Genomic DNA, 17,516 nt, shown 5'->3' on the forward strand with positions numbered 1-17,516 from the left:
TCTTTACATGAAATAAGTGTTATAAAAACTTAGGCCCACCACCCAATTAAAATATTTTTGTTAACCTCGGGTTCTTTTTTGATTCTGAAGTGTGACTGTAATGGTGGGAAGCAGGGCTTTTTTTCTGGGAAAAGAGGTGGTGGAACTCAGTGGGTTGCCCTCAGAGAAAATGGTCACATGGCTGGTGGCCCCGCCCCCTGATCTCCAGACAGAGGGGAGTTGAGATTGCCCTCTGCGCTGCGGCGCGGAAGGCAATCTAAACTCCCCTCTGTCTGGAGATCAGGGGGCGGGGCCACCAGCCATGTGACCATTTTCAAGAGGTTCCGGAACTCCGTTCCATCACGTTCCAGCTGAAAAAAAGCCCTGGTGGGAAGGAACACAAAAATACTCGAGATGGCCTTTCTTTCTAATAGAAAGTTTTACTAAATTGTCCTTTTTCTCAAAATTCCTTCAAAAATTCAAAACAACACTCATTCGGTGAAGTTTTCATAACATTTATTGAACCAACTGACTGAATAATTTAATTGGCAAAAAGGTAGGCAATTAGTGAACGACAAAATTATGTAATTGATTGGCAAGCCCTATATAACATTTGATATTTATTTATTTGCAGTGTGTGTGTGTGTCCAACTTTGTGACTGCCTTTTGATTTGAATGTTTTAGGACTGATTCATACATTCCATCTGTCCTTATTTACTAGGGAAGGCCCGTATTTTCTGGAATCTATCCCTAGTAAATCGCTGTCTCGAATTTTGCCTTGTTAAAATTTTATCCCTGTGGGCTGTTAGAGATGTCGTTTCTTGGGATTTAGTTCTCCAAATTAAAGTTCTCATGTTGCAGAATGGATGCAAATGGATAAAGGTGCATGGACACAACATGAACACTAAATTACAGTCTCTCATCTCACACTTTACAGCTGCTATTTTTTGAACTGCTGATAACAAGATACAGGATAATTTTGTAGTTTTTAAATAATATATTTGCTAAACAACAGGATCTGCCCAATATCAAGCAGACTACTCCATGTAGCTTAATACTGTCAATTCCAGCATTCCCTACCTTATCAAGCCTGCAAATACTTGTTGTGAATTTTTAAAAAAGATTAACAGGCACCCCAAATGACTGTTACAGGGCAGGGCCAATCACAACACACTGGAATATGGTTACAAACTCCAGATTGGGAAATTCCTGGAGGTTTGGGAACAGAGCCTGGGAAGGACACAGTTTGGGGAGGGAAGTCTGCCGGGATGAAATACCATAGAGTCCACCCTCCGAAGCTGCCATTTTCTCCTGGAGAACTGATGTTTGTAATCAGAAGATGAATTGTGATTCTGGGAGAACTCCAGGCCCAACCTGGACATTGGCAACCTTACACTGGGAGATTCCAAGCCAAGAGCCTTCCAAATGGACACTCTTTGCCACCTGGGTTTTTACCTCCTGCACAGAGAAAGTAGAGAAAAGCTAGGACTATTTGCTTAAAGAAGGAATTCCATTTGTCTCTGTTTCCAGAGAAACAGGAGAGTTTGCTCCCTGTGCGGCTACATGGAGAGGTTTCCAAACCCAGAAAATCTTTCTCTAGGGCCAAGCCAGGGCATGTGGCCGTGACACACCTGCCCGAGATCACCCCAGCACTTTGCCAGTCAGTTAGCTAGTGGAAACCAGCCTTTCCCCCTGTTCCATTTAAGACTCTTTACCTTTTATCCCCAAGCCTCAAGAAGCAAGCAAGCACCAGGAAACATATTGGCAGGTGCAGCCCTGATGAACGGCAGAGCCAAAATTCAAACCAGGGACTTCCCAACGAATAACTTTGCCAGCCTCTTCTACCACTTCCTAAGATAATGCTTTATGTTATTAAAAAGTATCTTGCCTTTTCTACACTGAATCAACAGAAAAGTAACTACACAGCATTAAGCTTCCTTACTAAGATCTCAGCTAAAATTTGGTAATTATGACACACCAAGACACTCTCCACAACTTTAATTTTTTAAAAAATTCATCCTTGTTTTTTGATCGAATCAAGATGATTTCAGCTGCAGAACACGGCTCAGTGCTTCTTGGCATAACAACTACGGAGCCTGCAGCCAAGTTCTTTGGCACGTCTGTTTTCTTGCAGCAAAACTTCAGCACACAGATGTGATCCTGCATCCCCAGTGTGGCAGGAGGGTGCTGCATTGCCTGGTCTGCAATCTGCCGCATGGACAATAAAGTGTGTGTGTGGGGGGGGGAGGCTTCTTGGAGGGACATTCCTGCCACCTTGCACACAGGCTACATAACTGGGCTGCGTCAGAACAGACTGCAGTAGCAATTTTCCAAAACAGCATTCTAGTGAAAACTGCCAGTGTACTGCAAGAAATAAATAAATTAGGTAACAAAAGAAGTAAATGGAACCACAGCAGTCATTCAAAGACGAGGGTGCCTGCTGCCTCTCTTCAAGAGTCACTGCTCTGAGCCTAGCCTGCTTTCAACCAGTCTCTGTTAAGAGTTCTACACTGAGGGTGCTGGGATCATTCAGCTACATTCCAAGGCAGAGACATGGAAAATCACCCATCTGCAAAGAAGCCTACTTGTTGTATCTCTGCACGAGTCACTGTTCAGGTCCTGCTTCCTGACAATTCTGCCACATCTCTGCACTGGGTAAAACTAGATAATTCAATCACTCCTAAAAATGCAGTAGAATGTCATGCCTTCAAAACTGGCTTCTCATTGCATCTCTGCATGAATCATTGTTCTGGGCTTTTCTCCTTTCTAGGACCTGGCTCAGACCAGTGACTCATGCAGAACCACAGGAGGCAAGATCTTCCAAAGAGGGTCCCATTCTTACTCATCCTCAAATAGGTATTCTTTTTCAGACATGAGAGTGAAGAGTCTATGGCTCAATGGCAGAATGTACGTTTACCATGTGAGCAGTTCTAAATTTGATTCCCAAACATCCCTAAGGAAAGGATCTCAAAGAGCAGGTCCTGGAAATGACCTTCCTCTGGCTGACACACTGGACAGCCACTGCCAGTCAAAGGAGACAGTGCTGGGTCAGATGGCCGAGGACCTTAACACTGTGTTAGGATAGATTCACAGCTTCATACCCAGATACGTGCTGAAGTCAAACCGCAATTAGCAAAACCCGATCCACTGTGATGCAAAAAAGCAGAATAGAGTTCGGCTTCGAACTAGAGTTTGCATGAACTGTGGTTTGATGTGAGCACGAATAGGCAAGGACTGGTATCCCTGAGCACTAGAACTGTCCAAGTTTCTTGTAACCTGTGACGCAGGTTAAGGCAAACACAAATTATCATAGGTGGCTGATTCGTGGGTTATTAATCTACATCCCGCCTGCTTAGTCCACAGGAGCTCCTGAAGCTGCCTTTAAAAATATGTCCTCAAAAATGATTCAACGAACAACAACTCTGCAAGGAAGGTAAGCAAGAAGAATTGAGAAGATATGGGGGTGCTTGTTTAAGGCTACATAATGACCTTGTGGGAGAGCTGGAGCTTAACCTGGGATTTCCCAATTCAGAGCATAGTCTTTTAAGGCTAAGATACCCATAATACTAGATTTACATGACCAGAATGCTAGGCTGGTGATTTGACCCTAAAAACAGCTGGGGGGAAGTGATTTGGACTGGAGCTACAGAGCTTGGGGGGGTAACTCTGCTCCATGCCATTTCCCTGATCAGAAATGTCTCCTCCCCTCTCACACAGCTTTAAGTCTTAATGTGGAAAAAGGCGGGTACAATCTTCCCTGCTGGGTTCTAATGCAGCCTCAAAACTTCATGCATTTGTTCGTTCGTTCGTTCGTTCATAGTCCACCTCTCTTACTGAGACTCAACACAGATTGTTTTTTTTAAAAAAAAATTGCAAAAGCAGCAGTCTCATGCACACAAACTTTGTAATCAACCAGGATCACAACATTAGAGAACAATGCAATAAACACAGTATGATACGATAATAATGCAATATAATACTGTACAGTCATGCGATAAAAGCTGCCTAAAGTTGTCACAGGCAGTAAAAGCACAACCCTGTTCCATTTATTTAAATATGCCCTCTTGAACAATAAAACCTATTATCCAGGAACTCATCAGCCCTCCCCCAGGGACTTTCTAGGGCAAAATTCTACGCCTAGAATCAGAAGCTCAGTGACCACCAGTCGCTAAAGGGCCTACCAGAAAGGAGCCTGAATTCCCCCAGTAAGGGGGCCTACTTGCTTCTCAACCCCCCCCCCCAAACCTAGCATAAATTTCCTTTCAAGCGGATTCATGGGCGCTAGACAGATTCCCCACTGACAAAGACCCAGCCCAGGGTGAGTCACGGCGTCTGCTGTGAGCGCATTTTCTGCAGCTGCAGCGCAAGGGCTTTCCTAACAAATGGGTTCCTCAGCTAGCTTTGGCAGGAAATCATTTCACGCTATGAAGGCAAGATCAGCTTCTTGCTCAGACGCATCCCTGGTACCCAATATTTGCTTTCTCTCTCAGGCTCTGCTGCAAACCGTGAAGTTTCACGGAAACACACACAAACGCAATATTGTATCGCAATGAAAAGGAAAACACCGACGATGATGACAATGATACTTCTTTTTCCTTCGGCTCCCGTTTCTCTCTCCCCGGAGATGTCTTGCTGAACCAAACTAGATGTTCCCTCCGCAAATGCAGGTTTCAAATCCTGTGTTCCCAGTTATTGAGGAAAGGCAGGGGCGGAGGTGGCACTAGGGTTGCTAACCCTGGGCTGAGAAATTCATGGAGATTTTGGGGGTGAAGACGGGAGATGGAGGGGTTTGGGGAGGGGAGAGAACTCTGCACAGTATAATACCATGGAGTCCACTCTCCAAAACAGCCATTTTCTCAAGAAGAGATCTGGAGGAGATCCATTTTCTCCTGGAGATCTGCTGTAATTCCCGGAGATCTCCAGGCACCATCTGGAGGTTGGCATCTCTCGGTGGTACTCAGAAGGGAGGCGAGCTTAACCCCTTCTGTGCCTGCTGCCTCATCTCCATATAGGCCTCCCCAAGGCTGTTTTTCCATCACATCTTTTTCTAGAGCTTGGCTTCTGAGGGAGTGAGACTGACAGGGGAAATCGGCAAGAGGGAGATAGATTAAGCACTCCCTCCCAGCCATTGACTCTCCTCTGCAATGTCTCCCTGATTTCCCCCAACTGGGTTCACACCTGATTCTGGAGTCTGGCATGGGTGGGAGGAGAGACCCTGAATAATGGGAGGGGGTTGCAAAGCAGGATTGGCAGAGAAGGAAGAGGTGGGTCAAAGACCATCTGCTGATTCTCCCCTAATGATGATGTTAGATGATGATGATAATGATAATAATAATCTATTTATATAGCGCCCTTCAGGACAACTTAAGGCCACATTCAGAGCGGTTTACAAAACATGTTATTATTATCCCCACAACAATCACCCTGTGAGGTGGGTGGGGCTGAGAGAGCTCTGAGAGAGCAGTGGCCGACTCAAGGTCACCCAGCTGGCTTCAAGTGGAGGAGTATGAAACCAAACCTGGCTGTCCAGATGAGAGTCCTGCTGCTCTTAATTACTACACCAAATGCCTCCCCATGGATGTTCTCCCGCCCCAGCTGGGCTGACTTCTGGGTTAAGAATCTGGATAGGGAAGGATTAAAAACAGCTTGGAGGGGCATTAGCAGGGGATGTTCAGTAGATGGGAAAATGGTGAATTATGCCCTTTTGGCTGTTGACTCTCCCCTGAAAACGTGCTCCATGATGAAAACGCTCTGTGTGTTTGCCTTCTACTTTAATCCTAGTGCTTAATGTTTTAATGTGCTTTTAATGTTTTTAATGGTATTAACATTTGTATTTTTGTTATCCGCCCTGAGCCTGCGAAAGCGGGGAGGGCGGAATATAAATGTAATAAATTAAATTAAATTAAAATTAATAAAGCCACTCTTCCTATGGAGACTTGGCAGAATGGTGAACTAAATCAACTTCCTTATGGAAGCCAGGATGGGATTCATTATGCTTTATCCAATACTTCCCTGTACATTTTCCAGATATCTCCTAACAACAGCACTCAGCCGAAAGCATACTAAAGTGAAGACTATAACTCATGCTGCCCCACCCCATCCAGCAACTGGTACTGAGAAGCTATAATGCCTCTAAACATGGCATCGCCGTTAAGCAGTCACAGCTGGGGGGAAACGGAGCCATTGATACACCCACTCTTCACACATTAAAAGCCACTTCAGAGAGAGAGAGGATTTTCTGTGGCAGCCAGGAACATCAATCTGAAATAGCAGCCCCATGTTGGATGAAGTATTTGCAAATCTTCCCCTTTTAAGTTATTTATCCTTTGCACTGCTGTTAGTACAACACAAACCGCATAACAACAACAACAACAACAACAACAACATTCGATTTATATACCACCCTTCAGGATGTCTTAATACCCACTCAGAACAGTTTACAAAGTATGCTGTTATTATCCCCACAACAATAATCACCCTGTGAGGTGGGTGGGGCTGAGAGAGCTCCTAGAAGCTGTGACTGACCCAAGGTCACCCAGCTTGGGTAAAATAAAAATAAAAAGCTGGCTTCAAGGGGAGGAGTGGGGAATCAAACCCGGTTCTCCAGATTAGAGTCCTACGCTCTTCTTAACCACTACACCAAACTGGCTCTCATAGAGGTTATATGGAAAAACACAAATGTTCAAAATGCTTCAATATGCTATCTTACAGGCTTAAAAGGGTAGGCTAATATTTTTATCCTCTGGATGTGGTCAGGGGACTAAGAGAGAATGGCATTTGCCTGACATCTCTTACCAAGTTCAAATCAGGGACTACCAGATTTGGAGAACAGTCTCTTTAGCCACTACATGGCATTACTGTATAGTACAAGCTCTCTCTCCCCATTTTCTAGGGAGGGTCCAAGCATTAGATCCAGACAGCTTATCTGCTGATGAAAAAGGAAGGAGTCCCCACCTGACCACCCAAAAGGCTATGATGGGTGTCATGGGACTTGCATGGAGTAAAACCATGTATGATGGTTAGAAGGAGAATTGGGCAAGATTTAGCAAAAAAGTTATCTGGAACCAGCCACATCTTTCCCTATAAACCATCCTTTTCCTATAAACCATCGCCCCTATTTTGTCTTAGAAACATCAGAGCTGGGCCAGGCCAAAGGTCCACCATACTGTTTCCCACAGTGGCCAACTGGATGCCTCTGGAAGGCCTATGAGTAAGACACAGATACCTCCTTGCTGTTTTTGCAGCAGCAGGTATTCAAATGGTATACTGCTTCTGCTCGTGGAGGTTCCACGAAGCTATCACAGCTCAAAGAGGCTGACAGTCCTCTCCTCCCTGGATGCGTCTAATCCTTTGGAAAAGCCGTCTAAGCCAGTGACGATCACTACACCATGTAGCATGAATCCCACAAGATAAAGAGGGATTGCTTTTCTTGTTTATCCTGAATCTAGCACTCACCAACTTCATCGGGTGCAACCGAGTTCTCATCATTTGAGATAAGTAAGGGAATAAAAAGTCTCTCTCTCTCTTGACTTCAAGGAAAACGCCCCAGCCATTACCACTTGGGAAATTTTGTTAATCGGGTTAATTGAGGTAATATTCTCCTGAGTTTATTTATATATAAAATAATACATAATGAAGTAAGCCGCTTTGGGTCCCCATAGGGTAGAAAGGCGAAGTATAAATAAAGTAAAATAAATTTTTTTAAAAAATATTTTTTTGAGCCTGAGTCTCCTAGATGCAGCCTGACATTCTAACCAATACGCCATGCTGGCTCTCTTCCTAGAATATCTAGAAATGAACACAGCAATCCTAAACAGAGTCATATCCCATTAACTTCAGTAAGCTTAGAGGAGTAGAACTCTGCTTAGGACAGCATGGGAAATATCTGAATTAAAGTGGAGCCATCTGGTCTCTAACATGCATGTACTTCAATCTGCATGCATGAACACTGCAGTGCACAGCCTGCCATTTCACATACCACAGTAGCATTGTCCGGGGTTGAGTGCCCCAAGCACCCCGGACTTGCCACAGACCCCTTACCTGAAGGCCGGTGGAACCCTGACTGCAGGCACAAGAAGCCCCAGGGAGGTTCAGCTCCAGAGAGCAGCAAGGGAAGGGGAAAAGGAGCCAGAGGAAGAAACCAGCCAAGTGCACACTGTCCAACCCCGCCCCAAAGGGCAAGAGGCACACAAGCCTGCCAGAGACTCCAACACTGGGACGGAGGTACTGGAAGCCCCTGCACAAGCCCTAGGAGGAACCAGCAGCAACAGCCTCCTGGGAGAGCCGGCTGGACCCCAGGAGACTAGTGTGGCACCTTGTGAGCAGAGACAGAGGAGACCATGCTGCATCACCTGGAAGGGCCCTGCCAGCCCTGCCGTGCAGGAAAGAATAAAAGAGAATGGAAGAGAGAAAGGAGGCACACCTGAGGAAAGCCCCAGCTGGGATACATCCAGCCCTGCCCTGCAAGAGAAGAACGCAAGGAGAAACTAGGACGGGAAGAAACACCTGAGGGCATACACAACTGGACAGCATCAGGAGTGGGAAAGAGCCTGGGAGGAAGGGCGGGGGAAGTTGGAAGAAACCCTATAAAGGTTGGCTTAGGAGAGAGATCGGGGTGGGTTGTGTAGGAGTGGTGGAGTGGAGTAGGAGTTGCTGGAGGTTGGATGGCAAGGAGGAGCATGAGTGAGCAAGGAGGGAAAGGAAGGTCGGTGAAGGAGTGGAAGAAGGAAGGCGGGAGTAGGAGCGGAGTCAGGTTGAGCGGGCCTGCGAGTGGACTGAGAGGGAGTAAGGGTGAGGTATACCTCCCCTCCTTCCACAAAGCGGGACCCCACAGTATCCCTGACCCCAGAGTCAGAGTCAGGCACCCCAGTGTCTGGTGCAGCAACACCCGGGACAAATCCTGACAAGCATACTGCGGATAACCTATTTGGGGGGCAATTATTGTGTTCCTAATATATCCTTTCACCAAAAGAACCAACAGCCTCCTAGCTTTTGAACTGGAGCAAGAGTGATCGTAGAGTAAATGAGAAAGGAGAGCTTTTATGTGTGACAGGGAGGGAAGCTTGAGCTGTGATCCATATGATCAAAAAAAGGGACATTACGAGCATGTCTGTTTTCATCTGAGAAACCACGGAGGGCATGCTGCAGCTTTTATATACAGTAACCTTGATTTAGCGACGAAACGATCGCTGGAAAGAGAAAAGGGCCATTCTAAAGGGTCTGAAATGAATCACACCTCCTGCTTCCCTTTATGTAAATCTCCATGCCTTGAAACTTGGATGCCTGAGAGCAGCACGCAGGCAGCCACCATAGGGGTGTGTGTGTATATATGTACTCGAAATACCATTAGCGCATCATGCTGTCTGCTGAGGCCACTGTGCACCGAATTATATTTGATTAGTGAAGGCACTGGCCACCGTTCAAGGACAAAAACCCATCCAGCAGGCACTGCCGCATGGAGACTCACATTAACCATCAGGCCTCACTTCAGAGAGGAAAAAGTGATTTAACGCCCTATCAAAAGAAAATGGGGGGTGGGGCGGGAGCAGGAGCAGGAAATCCAATATGATTTGAAATGTTTTTAAAAGGCTTTCTTTGAAGGACTTGATGATGCCAATTCAGGGGTACAATACCAGCATGGGGGGGGGGGGAGAATGAGGAGAAAAACTCATTATTTACACAGCTTATGCATTTCACAGTTATTCTGGGCTCCTATCTCTGCTTCCTCCCCCATCATGCTGCCAAAAACCTATTTTTTGACCTTGGATGGGTTCTTTCAGAAAGATTTGACTGCATTCACTTGGCAACAATTTTCCATGTAGTTCTTGTTGCCTGTACAAATAGGGAGGCGTTTGCAGTGGCAACGGAGTGTCCACAGGGCAGTTTTCAACCCATCTTCCTTCCCTCAGCCACCCTGCAGCTACCACCACCCCTCATATCCCTGAAATGACGCTGTGTGGAAATTATCCTCCTAAAGATGGGGGTTTCCAAATCCCGCCCCCACAATTCTTTGTGGGTCACCAATGGCTGTATATCATTTCTGATGATGGGTTTCTGGGCTGAGCTCTGGGTTACTGTAGCTCTCTTCATCTAGGCATGCTCCTTTAGCACTGACATTGGCATATAGAGACAGTAGCTCTTTACGATCATTGTAGGTTGGCTCACGAATGGCTGTCCACACGTGCGACTGATGGGGCCCGTAACCTCCCTGCAGTTTAAGCTGCGTTCATTATGCTTCCTTCTCCTCCTCTTTGCCTAAACCCACAAGTTCTACCAACGTAAGAGAAAAAGCTCCCTGGAGGGAACAGCGATGCTTGGCCTCCGCATTAACCGCCAAGGGTTTTCCCAGACGCAATCAATAAAGGCATGACAATTTGTAGAAAGAAAGCCACAAGGAGGAAGGGAAAAATTGATTCCCCCACCCCATGTTGTTACACAAACAGGAAACAGTTGGAACCTTCAGACTTTATTTTAAATGACTTCCCCGCCCCCAAATGCAGCCTCTGGGATTGCTTTTTCAAGGAAAAAAATGGGATGAGGAGGGGAACCTTTAACCCCATCCTCCTCGGCCATTGCCTAGCTGGAGAAAGCCTCACCTGAGACACTTTTATCCCCAGTAGGTGAAAAAAAAAACTACAGATACCTGTACATTTCTCCCTGAAAGAGACAAAAGCAGTTCTAGGGTGGATTGCTCAGCTAGAAAATGGCAGAAGAGGGAAGCGTTAACATTTTCTGTTTTTCTCAGGTCATTCTCCTCATTGAGAAAACAATCTCAGAAAAAAATGCACTTAAAATAAACATGAAAGAAACCATGGTGGCAGTTGAGCATGGCTTGGTAACTGGTGAGAGTCTGGAGGGGAGAAATGGGGGGCACAGTAGGTGACAGCATGACATCCCTTCTGGGGTAGCAAAATCAAAAAGAGACAGACTAACACGGCTAACTTCTCTGCATCCCTTCTGGGGGAATCCCAGAAATGATGCCACGCCTCTCTAGGAATTACCAGAGACTCTAGGGTAAAACCATAAACTTTCTGGCAATTCCTAGAGAGAATGACAGAATGTTTGGGTTTTCCCTGGAAATGACATCACACAATCAGCCTGATGGCAATTTTTTTCTTCTGTCATCACTCCAAACAGGAAGGTTGCTGGCAGGAGGTCTCCTACCAAAGCAGTAGGCCAGGCAACCCTAAACTGAGATCTCAGTGAGACAGCAATATCTCCTGCTAAAGGATTTCAGGAACAGGCATGAGAAAAACCTTTAAGTGACGTATAGCTGCTACCAGTCAGAGTATTAATCTGATGGACTTCTGGTCTGGCTCAAAATAAGGAGCCTTTCTGTGTTCAAGATGATATTATGCTTCCCTGGCACAGCACAGTAATTCCCTGGAAACTGTTCCTCTCCCACTGAACCCCAGTGGGTGGAGAACTCCACTCCATCTTTTCTTACTTTGGATGGCTGCTCGGCGCAAATGTTTGTGAGGGGGAAAAAACTGTTTTATGCTCACAATATTCAATGCCCAAGACGATGTCCCTGAAGTAGAGTCGAGCTTGTTCCTCAGTGAAAGGCGAGTCACATGGCACTTCCATGACAGGCCTAAAAATGGGGCATAATGAGAAAAATGAAAAGTCTTTTTCAGACATTACTCAGGACAATCCTACACTTCCCATGAAGGGTGACAGTTATTCTTTGCTTTCTAGGAAGGTACTACATGTGCTTTCAAACATACGTTTCGTCCACACTTCACCTTCTCAAGCGTAAACTTACACACATACACCTAAAAACCGAACAGTGTGTGAATCAGCCAATCAGTATCTCATCTCCTCCAACTTGTCAGAAAATAGTGTGCTAGAGCCTATGGTCCAACTTGTAAATTATAAAGGACTTTTGATTAGACATATTCTAAGAGTTTTGTGCTTACATGTAGTCATTAGCACATTCTCTGAAAACTAAAAAAAAAAAAAAATAGCACATTTAATTTGCTAAACAGGGCAAACAGCAGCTCCCCCAAACCATTTCAGGTCAGAATAAAAAGCACTGGAGGGAGAGACAGTTTGGTGTAGTGGTTAAAAGCGGCAGGACTCTAATCTGGAGAGCCGGGTTTGATTCCCCTCTCCTCCGCTTGAAGCCAGCTGGGTGACCTTGGGTCAGTCACAGCCAGGGCTCATTTCGAGGGGGAACGTGCAGGAACGCAGTTCCTCAAAGAGGTCATGTCAGGTGGCCCCGCCCACCTGACTCTTGGCCATTTTGGGCCCGTTTCAGCCTGGATTGGGGCCAAAACAGCCCAGATTGGGCTGCTGATGGGTGGTGGATCACTCTCCCACTTAGCAGTATCCCGATCCTGACCATTTGGGGCCTCTTTTCAGCCATTTTCAGCCCCTTTTTGCCATTTTGGGCCCAATTTCGGCCCTGAATGGCCAGGATTGGGTCCAAAACAGCCACGATAGGTGATGTCAGGGGGTGTGCCATATGCAAATCAGTTATGCTAATGATTTATGCTAATGAGTTCCTCCTGCTCTTTTTCTACGAAATGACCCCTGGTCACAGCTCTCTCAGAGCTCTCTCAGCCCACCCACCTCACAGGATGGTTGTTGTGAGGATAATAATAACACACTTTATAAACCACTCTGAGTGTGGCATTAAGTAGTCCTGAAGGACAGTATATAAATCAAATGTTGTTGTTGTTGTTGTTGATATTAATCTCCCCCTTTCCCTACATACTATGGTCTCAATCTGAAATGGGCCACACGTAGGGTTGCTAACCCTCCACTGGCAACTCCTGCTGTCTCTTCTGGCATGAACTCGGAAGTGATGCCACTGTGCCAGCTCGATACTCTAGGAATCCTAAAGCATTGTGCTGAGGCAATAGCATCACATCCAGGTTTGCACCAGTAATTGTGCCACAGTGCTGGTGTGATGCCAGTTCCCCCCTCCCAAAACGTTGCTCTCACTGCTTCATTGAGCAGCAGTGGGAGCAGCCAGGCACGAGGCAGGATCTGGCAAGCCTGGCCAAACACGCCGGAATTTTAAGGTCTGAGCAGAGAAAACCTCTGACTAGGCTTATCAGCTCTCTGCTCTCAGCTGCTCAGCAGGGCAGCAGTGGGGAAATGGGGGCAGGAAGAGTTGTCACACCACTGGCTTAAACCTGGAAGTGATGTCACCACACTGATGTGACACTCTAGGATCTTGTCCAGTCCATTCCCCCAGTCCCTGCCTTCTCCCTCTCCCACAGGTTGCTAGTCGATGGTAACCATGAGGGCTTTTTTTCTGGGAAAAGAGGTGGTGGAACTCAGTGGGTTGCCCTCAGAGAAAATGGTCACATGGCTGGAGGCACGGAGGGCAATCTACACTCCCCTCTGTCTGGAGATCAGGGGGCGGGGCCACCAGCCATGTGACCATTTTCAAGAGGTTCTGGAACTCCGTTCCACCATGTTCCCGCTGATAAAAAGCCCTGGTAACCGTACATCAGACTGAAAATCCTTCTGGTGGCTACAAGGATGTTGTAACATGTGAATCAGCTCTGAGAATCAGGGAATCTGGAGTTCAAATCCCCACGCTGAGGAAGCTCAATGGCTGACCTTGGGCCAGTCACCTTCTTTCAGCTTAATCTACCTCAACAGGGTTACTGTGTAAGGTTAAAATAGCGTGTATGGGAGGAAGATATACATGTGATACTGGTTTTCTTGGCCAATGGAGGGGTTATTTATTGAAGTGTGAATCATGCCCAGTGGTGGTCTTAGCCAAAGAGCCATGAGCAAGCTGCCCCAGGCCCCAGGTTCCATGATGGAAGCAAGGGAGATACCATTAAATAATGTATGGCTTCAACTGCGGCAGTTACCACTGGGAATCTGTGACTATATTTGTGGATGAAGAAAAGGGAAAGCCAATGGATGCAAAAGGCACGTTTCTTAAATAGTTGGTCTCCAGATGTGATTGAAGTGTTCTGAATATAATTGCTGTTCCTTGGGAGAAATGACTTTGCCTATAAGAAGCTAACATACATTTTTTTCTGATTGAAATCATTTTTCTGTGGCTCACTGCACAATAAAATGACCTTATTTCACAAATGGTACATTTGTAAGAACACTTTAAAGTTTATTTCCAGCTACTGAGATTTCAGCAGATATACACACTTGTATATATCTGCTACATTTTTGTCCTGCTCTCAGCTCTGACGAACTTACAGCAATGTACATGGTTCCCTCCTTAATTTTATCATCACAACAACCTTGCATGGTATATTAGGTTGAGAAGAGAGACTGGCCCAATGTCACCTACTGAGCTGTCTGGCTGATCAGGAATTTAAGTCCAGGTCTTCCAAGCTCTCGTCTGACACTGACCACTACAGAAATGGCACAGCCAGTGTGGCAGGGCTTTTTTTCAGCTGGAACGCAGTGGAACGGAGTTCCGGAACCTCTTGAAAATGGTCACATGGGTGGTGGCCCCGCCCCCTGATCTCCAGACAGAGGGGAGTTGAGATTGCCCTCCGCGTTGCTCAGTGGCACAGAGGGCAATCTAAACTCCCCTCTGTCTGGAGATCAGGGGGCGGGGCCACCAGCCATGTGACCATTTTCTCTGAGGGCAACCCACTGAGTTCCACCACCTCTTTTCGCAGAAAAAAAGCCCTGCAGTGTGGTATCACATTTTCTTACCATGAGGACTAGAAACTTGTTTTTGAAAAAGCTAAAAGCTAAGATTTTAAAAAACTTAATTCAGTACCCACTTCTTCTTCCCCTGTTCTTAGACCTAGGTCTTGAACAATAAGGCTAAAAGAAAACTTACATAGAACCCATGTCTAAAACCACCTCCCACTTCATTTAGTACCAAATGTTTCATTTGTTTTGTGCTCCCCTGGAATCATAACGTACATAGAGCCCTTCCTAAGAAACCACTTACCCCTTTCGCAGGAGGTCAAATACTGGAGGGGGGGGGGAGAAAAGAAAAAAATTAGAGGTAGAAGCCAGTTAAAGACCAAGCAACAGAACAGAGCTGCTATCAGATATGGCTGAAAAAGGATTCTGGTCTTTGGACGAAATACTCTGAATCCAGCACATACAAATTCTACCTTCAGAATGCATTACGTATGGAAGCATGCACATTTAATGGATTTCCATAAAGTACTCCAAACGGAAATTTAAGGGTAGTTTTTGCTTTTGTTTTTTTGCAGCAGTTTCTTGGCAGGGTTGGACAAGCGAGGGGGTCAAAAGGATGTGTGGGAAAGCATGATGGAGAACACTAGTAAACATCTCAATCCTCTTACAGTCAAACAGGAAGAGATGCCAGAAATCGGGGACAGGACCTCTCATTTTTTCAACTTCTTATAATGTGGTGTCATTGGGAAGCCCGAATTGGATCAGAATTGTGGGGCTGGGCAAGATTTTTTTTAAAAAGAGTTCCCCACATCCGTTTCATGATGGAAATTGCCCTCCCAAAGCTGCAATTTATATTCCAGTAGCGAATGCATGCTTATTCTCCCAAAGATACTGGGCTACGCAATATACTTAACCCTTAAAAAATATACTGACTTGAAAAATTGAGTCAAAGAAGGAGAAAGATGGTACAATCCATATATTTAAAAGCGGTGTAATGTGTCTCAATGACAAGATTCAGGATCTGGATTTTTGTTCTTTTTATATCACAAAATGCCCTGACCTGGATAGCCCAGGTGAGCCTGATCTCATCAGCTCTCAAAAGCTAAGCAGGGTCGGACTTGGTTAGTAATTGGATGGGAGAACTCCAACAAAGACCAAGGTTGCAGAGGCAGGAAATGGCAAACCACCTCTGCCTTTAAAATCCCACCAGGGGTCGCCATAACTATGACTTGAGGGTCCTCTCTACACACACATATTACAACACATGCAGCTTTGCTCACAAAGATACAACTGAAAATATCCACAATTCCAAGCAAAGAGAATAACCTACCCATGTACAAATTGTCTTCGGCAGGATCGTCCAGCACCTTAAAAGAAACAGAGATTTATTCCAAGTCTCTTCTCCAGTATTTCTTTTCCCCTGGGGCAGAGTTGAAGGTATCTGAATCACAGATTACATTATAAATCTAAATGTACATTTCTGCAAGTCCCACCCACATAGCCGCTGCCGTCCCTGGCTTCTTCGGGCTTAAAAAAGGCTTTAAAAATAATTGATTTATCACTACACCTTCAGCTACAGTAATATGTCAATTACCAGTTTCAGTAATTGACACACACCTGAAGAGCAATGCTATGTCAATTACCAATTTTTGTAAAAGGTCCCCCAAAATTCTCCAGTGGTGTTGAGTGTGCTTAGAAGCCCTTGTTAGAGATCCTTAAACCAACTTCAGCAAACTACCATGCCCAGCTAGGGATACTTTTGGAACTCTCTTCATCTGAATTTCAAGTTGGAGTTTTGGCATTCTACATAACCTGGCATTTTTTCTGAAGCAGAACAGATGCATTATTGCTCCAGCTTCCAGTTCTTTTATGACTTATCTCCCTCTATGTGCAAAGCCATGCCACAAGTACACTGATGAAGCATTGTCAGGAAGCAGTCCCAATGAGATTGCATGCACAGCAACACAAGATTCTTTTGTTCAGTGTTTTCCCTAGACATGTTCTGATCTTTGGAATGGTAACCTCTGGACTAGACTCTGTGTGACAACTCTTCCTGAAAAAGACAACTCAGAAACAATTTGGTGCAAAATGCAGTAACTTGTGTGTTATCTGGGCAGGACCAGCCACCCTGTGTCTATTATGCCTCTTTTAAAGAACACTGCCAGGGCAAGATTCTCTGATGCTCTGTTTCTTCTGCTACCTCTAGCATCTCTTCCATTGGGAAATGGCAGAGGAACATAGGGCCAAGCTACAAGTGACGAACGACACTTGAATGGCAAGTGAACAGACTCACATGTATTCCTCCCTGTTCACTTGCACTCCACTTGCACTCCTCTTGATCACATATTGCAAGTGCAAGTGGAGTGCAAGTGAACAGGGAGGAATATACGTGAGTCTGTTCACTTGCCATTCAAGTGTCATTCATCACTTGTAGCTTGGCCCCCATTCTATCCAGATGAGGGTGAACCATCTGCTAAGCAGCTTTGTAGGTGTTTAACTCTGGGCAATAACTGCCCTGACCTGGATGGCCCAGGATAGCCTGATCTTGTCAGGTCTCAGAAGCTAAACAGAGTTAGCCCTGGTTAGTACTTGAATAGGGGACCACCAAGGGTTGCTATGGCAAACCACCTGTGTTCATTTCTTGCCTTGAAATCTCTATGGGGTTTCCTTAAGTTGACTGCAACCTGATGGCACTTTAGATGCACACTCACAGACACACAAACACTTTTAATAACACGTAGTTCTGGATCTAGATACTATTCCATATCGCTTGCATCCAAGAGTGGACTGGGAAGTAAAAATGGCCCTGGAACAAGTCCAGCTGAACAGCCCCTACCAGCCAGTGCTTCAGGGGACACGAAACTCAGTGGCACCAACAATGGTGGCTCTCCCTCATCCCACAAAATGGCAGCAGTGCAGGAAGAGACAATGGGTGAGCTGACACCAAT

At 45.7% G+C, this 17,516-nt stretch overlaps 1 protein-coding gene across 3 annotated transcripts in view; it reads right to left on the bottom strand.

Moving 5' to 3' along the window:
* The window catches only part of CAMKK1 (calcium/calmodulin dependent protein kinase kinase 1), a 145,957-nt gene that overhangs the window by 30,896 nt on the left and 97,545 nt on the right, over positions 1–17,516 (bottom strand). For all 3 annotated transcript variants that reach the window (XR_008598397.1, XR_008598398.1, XM_055001185.1), the window contains 3 exons: positions 15,899–15,935; positions 14,873–14,894; positions 11,484–11,572 (listed from right to left, as the gene is read on the bottom strand). Coding sequence is in view for 1 of the 3 variants with exons in the window: in XM_055001185.1 (XP_054857160.1) it covers positions 11,484–11,572; positions 14,873–14,894; positions 15,899–15,935 (148 nt within the window). In the remaining 2 variants the exon portion in view is untranslated. The remainder of the gene's footprint in view (positions 1–11,483; positions 11,573–14,872; positions 14,895–15,898; positions 15,936–17,516) is intronic.

The sequence above is a fragment of the Eublepharis macularius genome, chromosome 17 (assembly GCF_028583425.1).
Source record: "Eublepharis macularius isolate TG4126 chromosome 17, MPM_Emac_v1.0, whole genome shotgun sequence".
In the NCBI taxonomy this organism is placed as follows: Eukaryota; Metazoa; Chordata; class Lepidosauria; order Squamata; family Eublepharidae; genus Eublepharis; species Eublepharis macularius.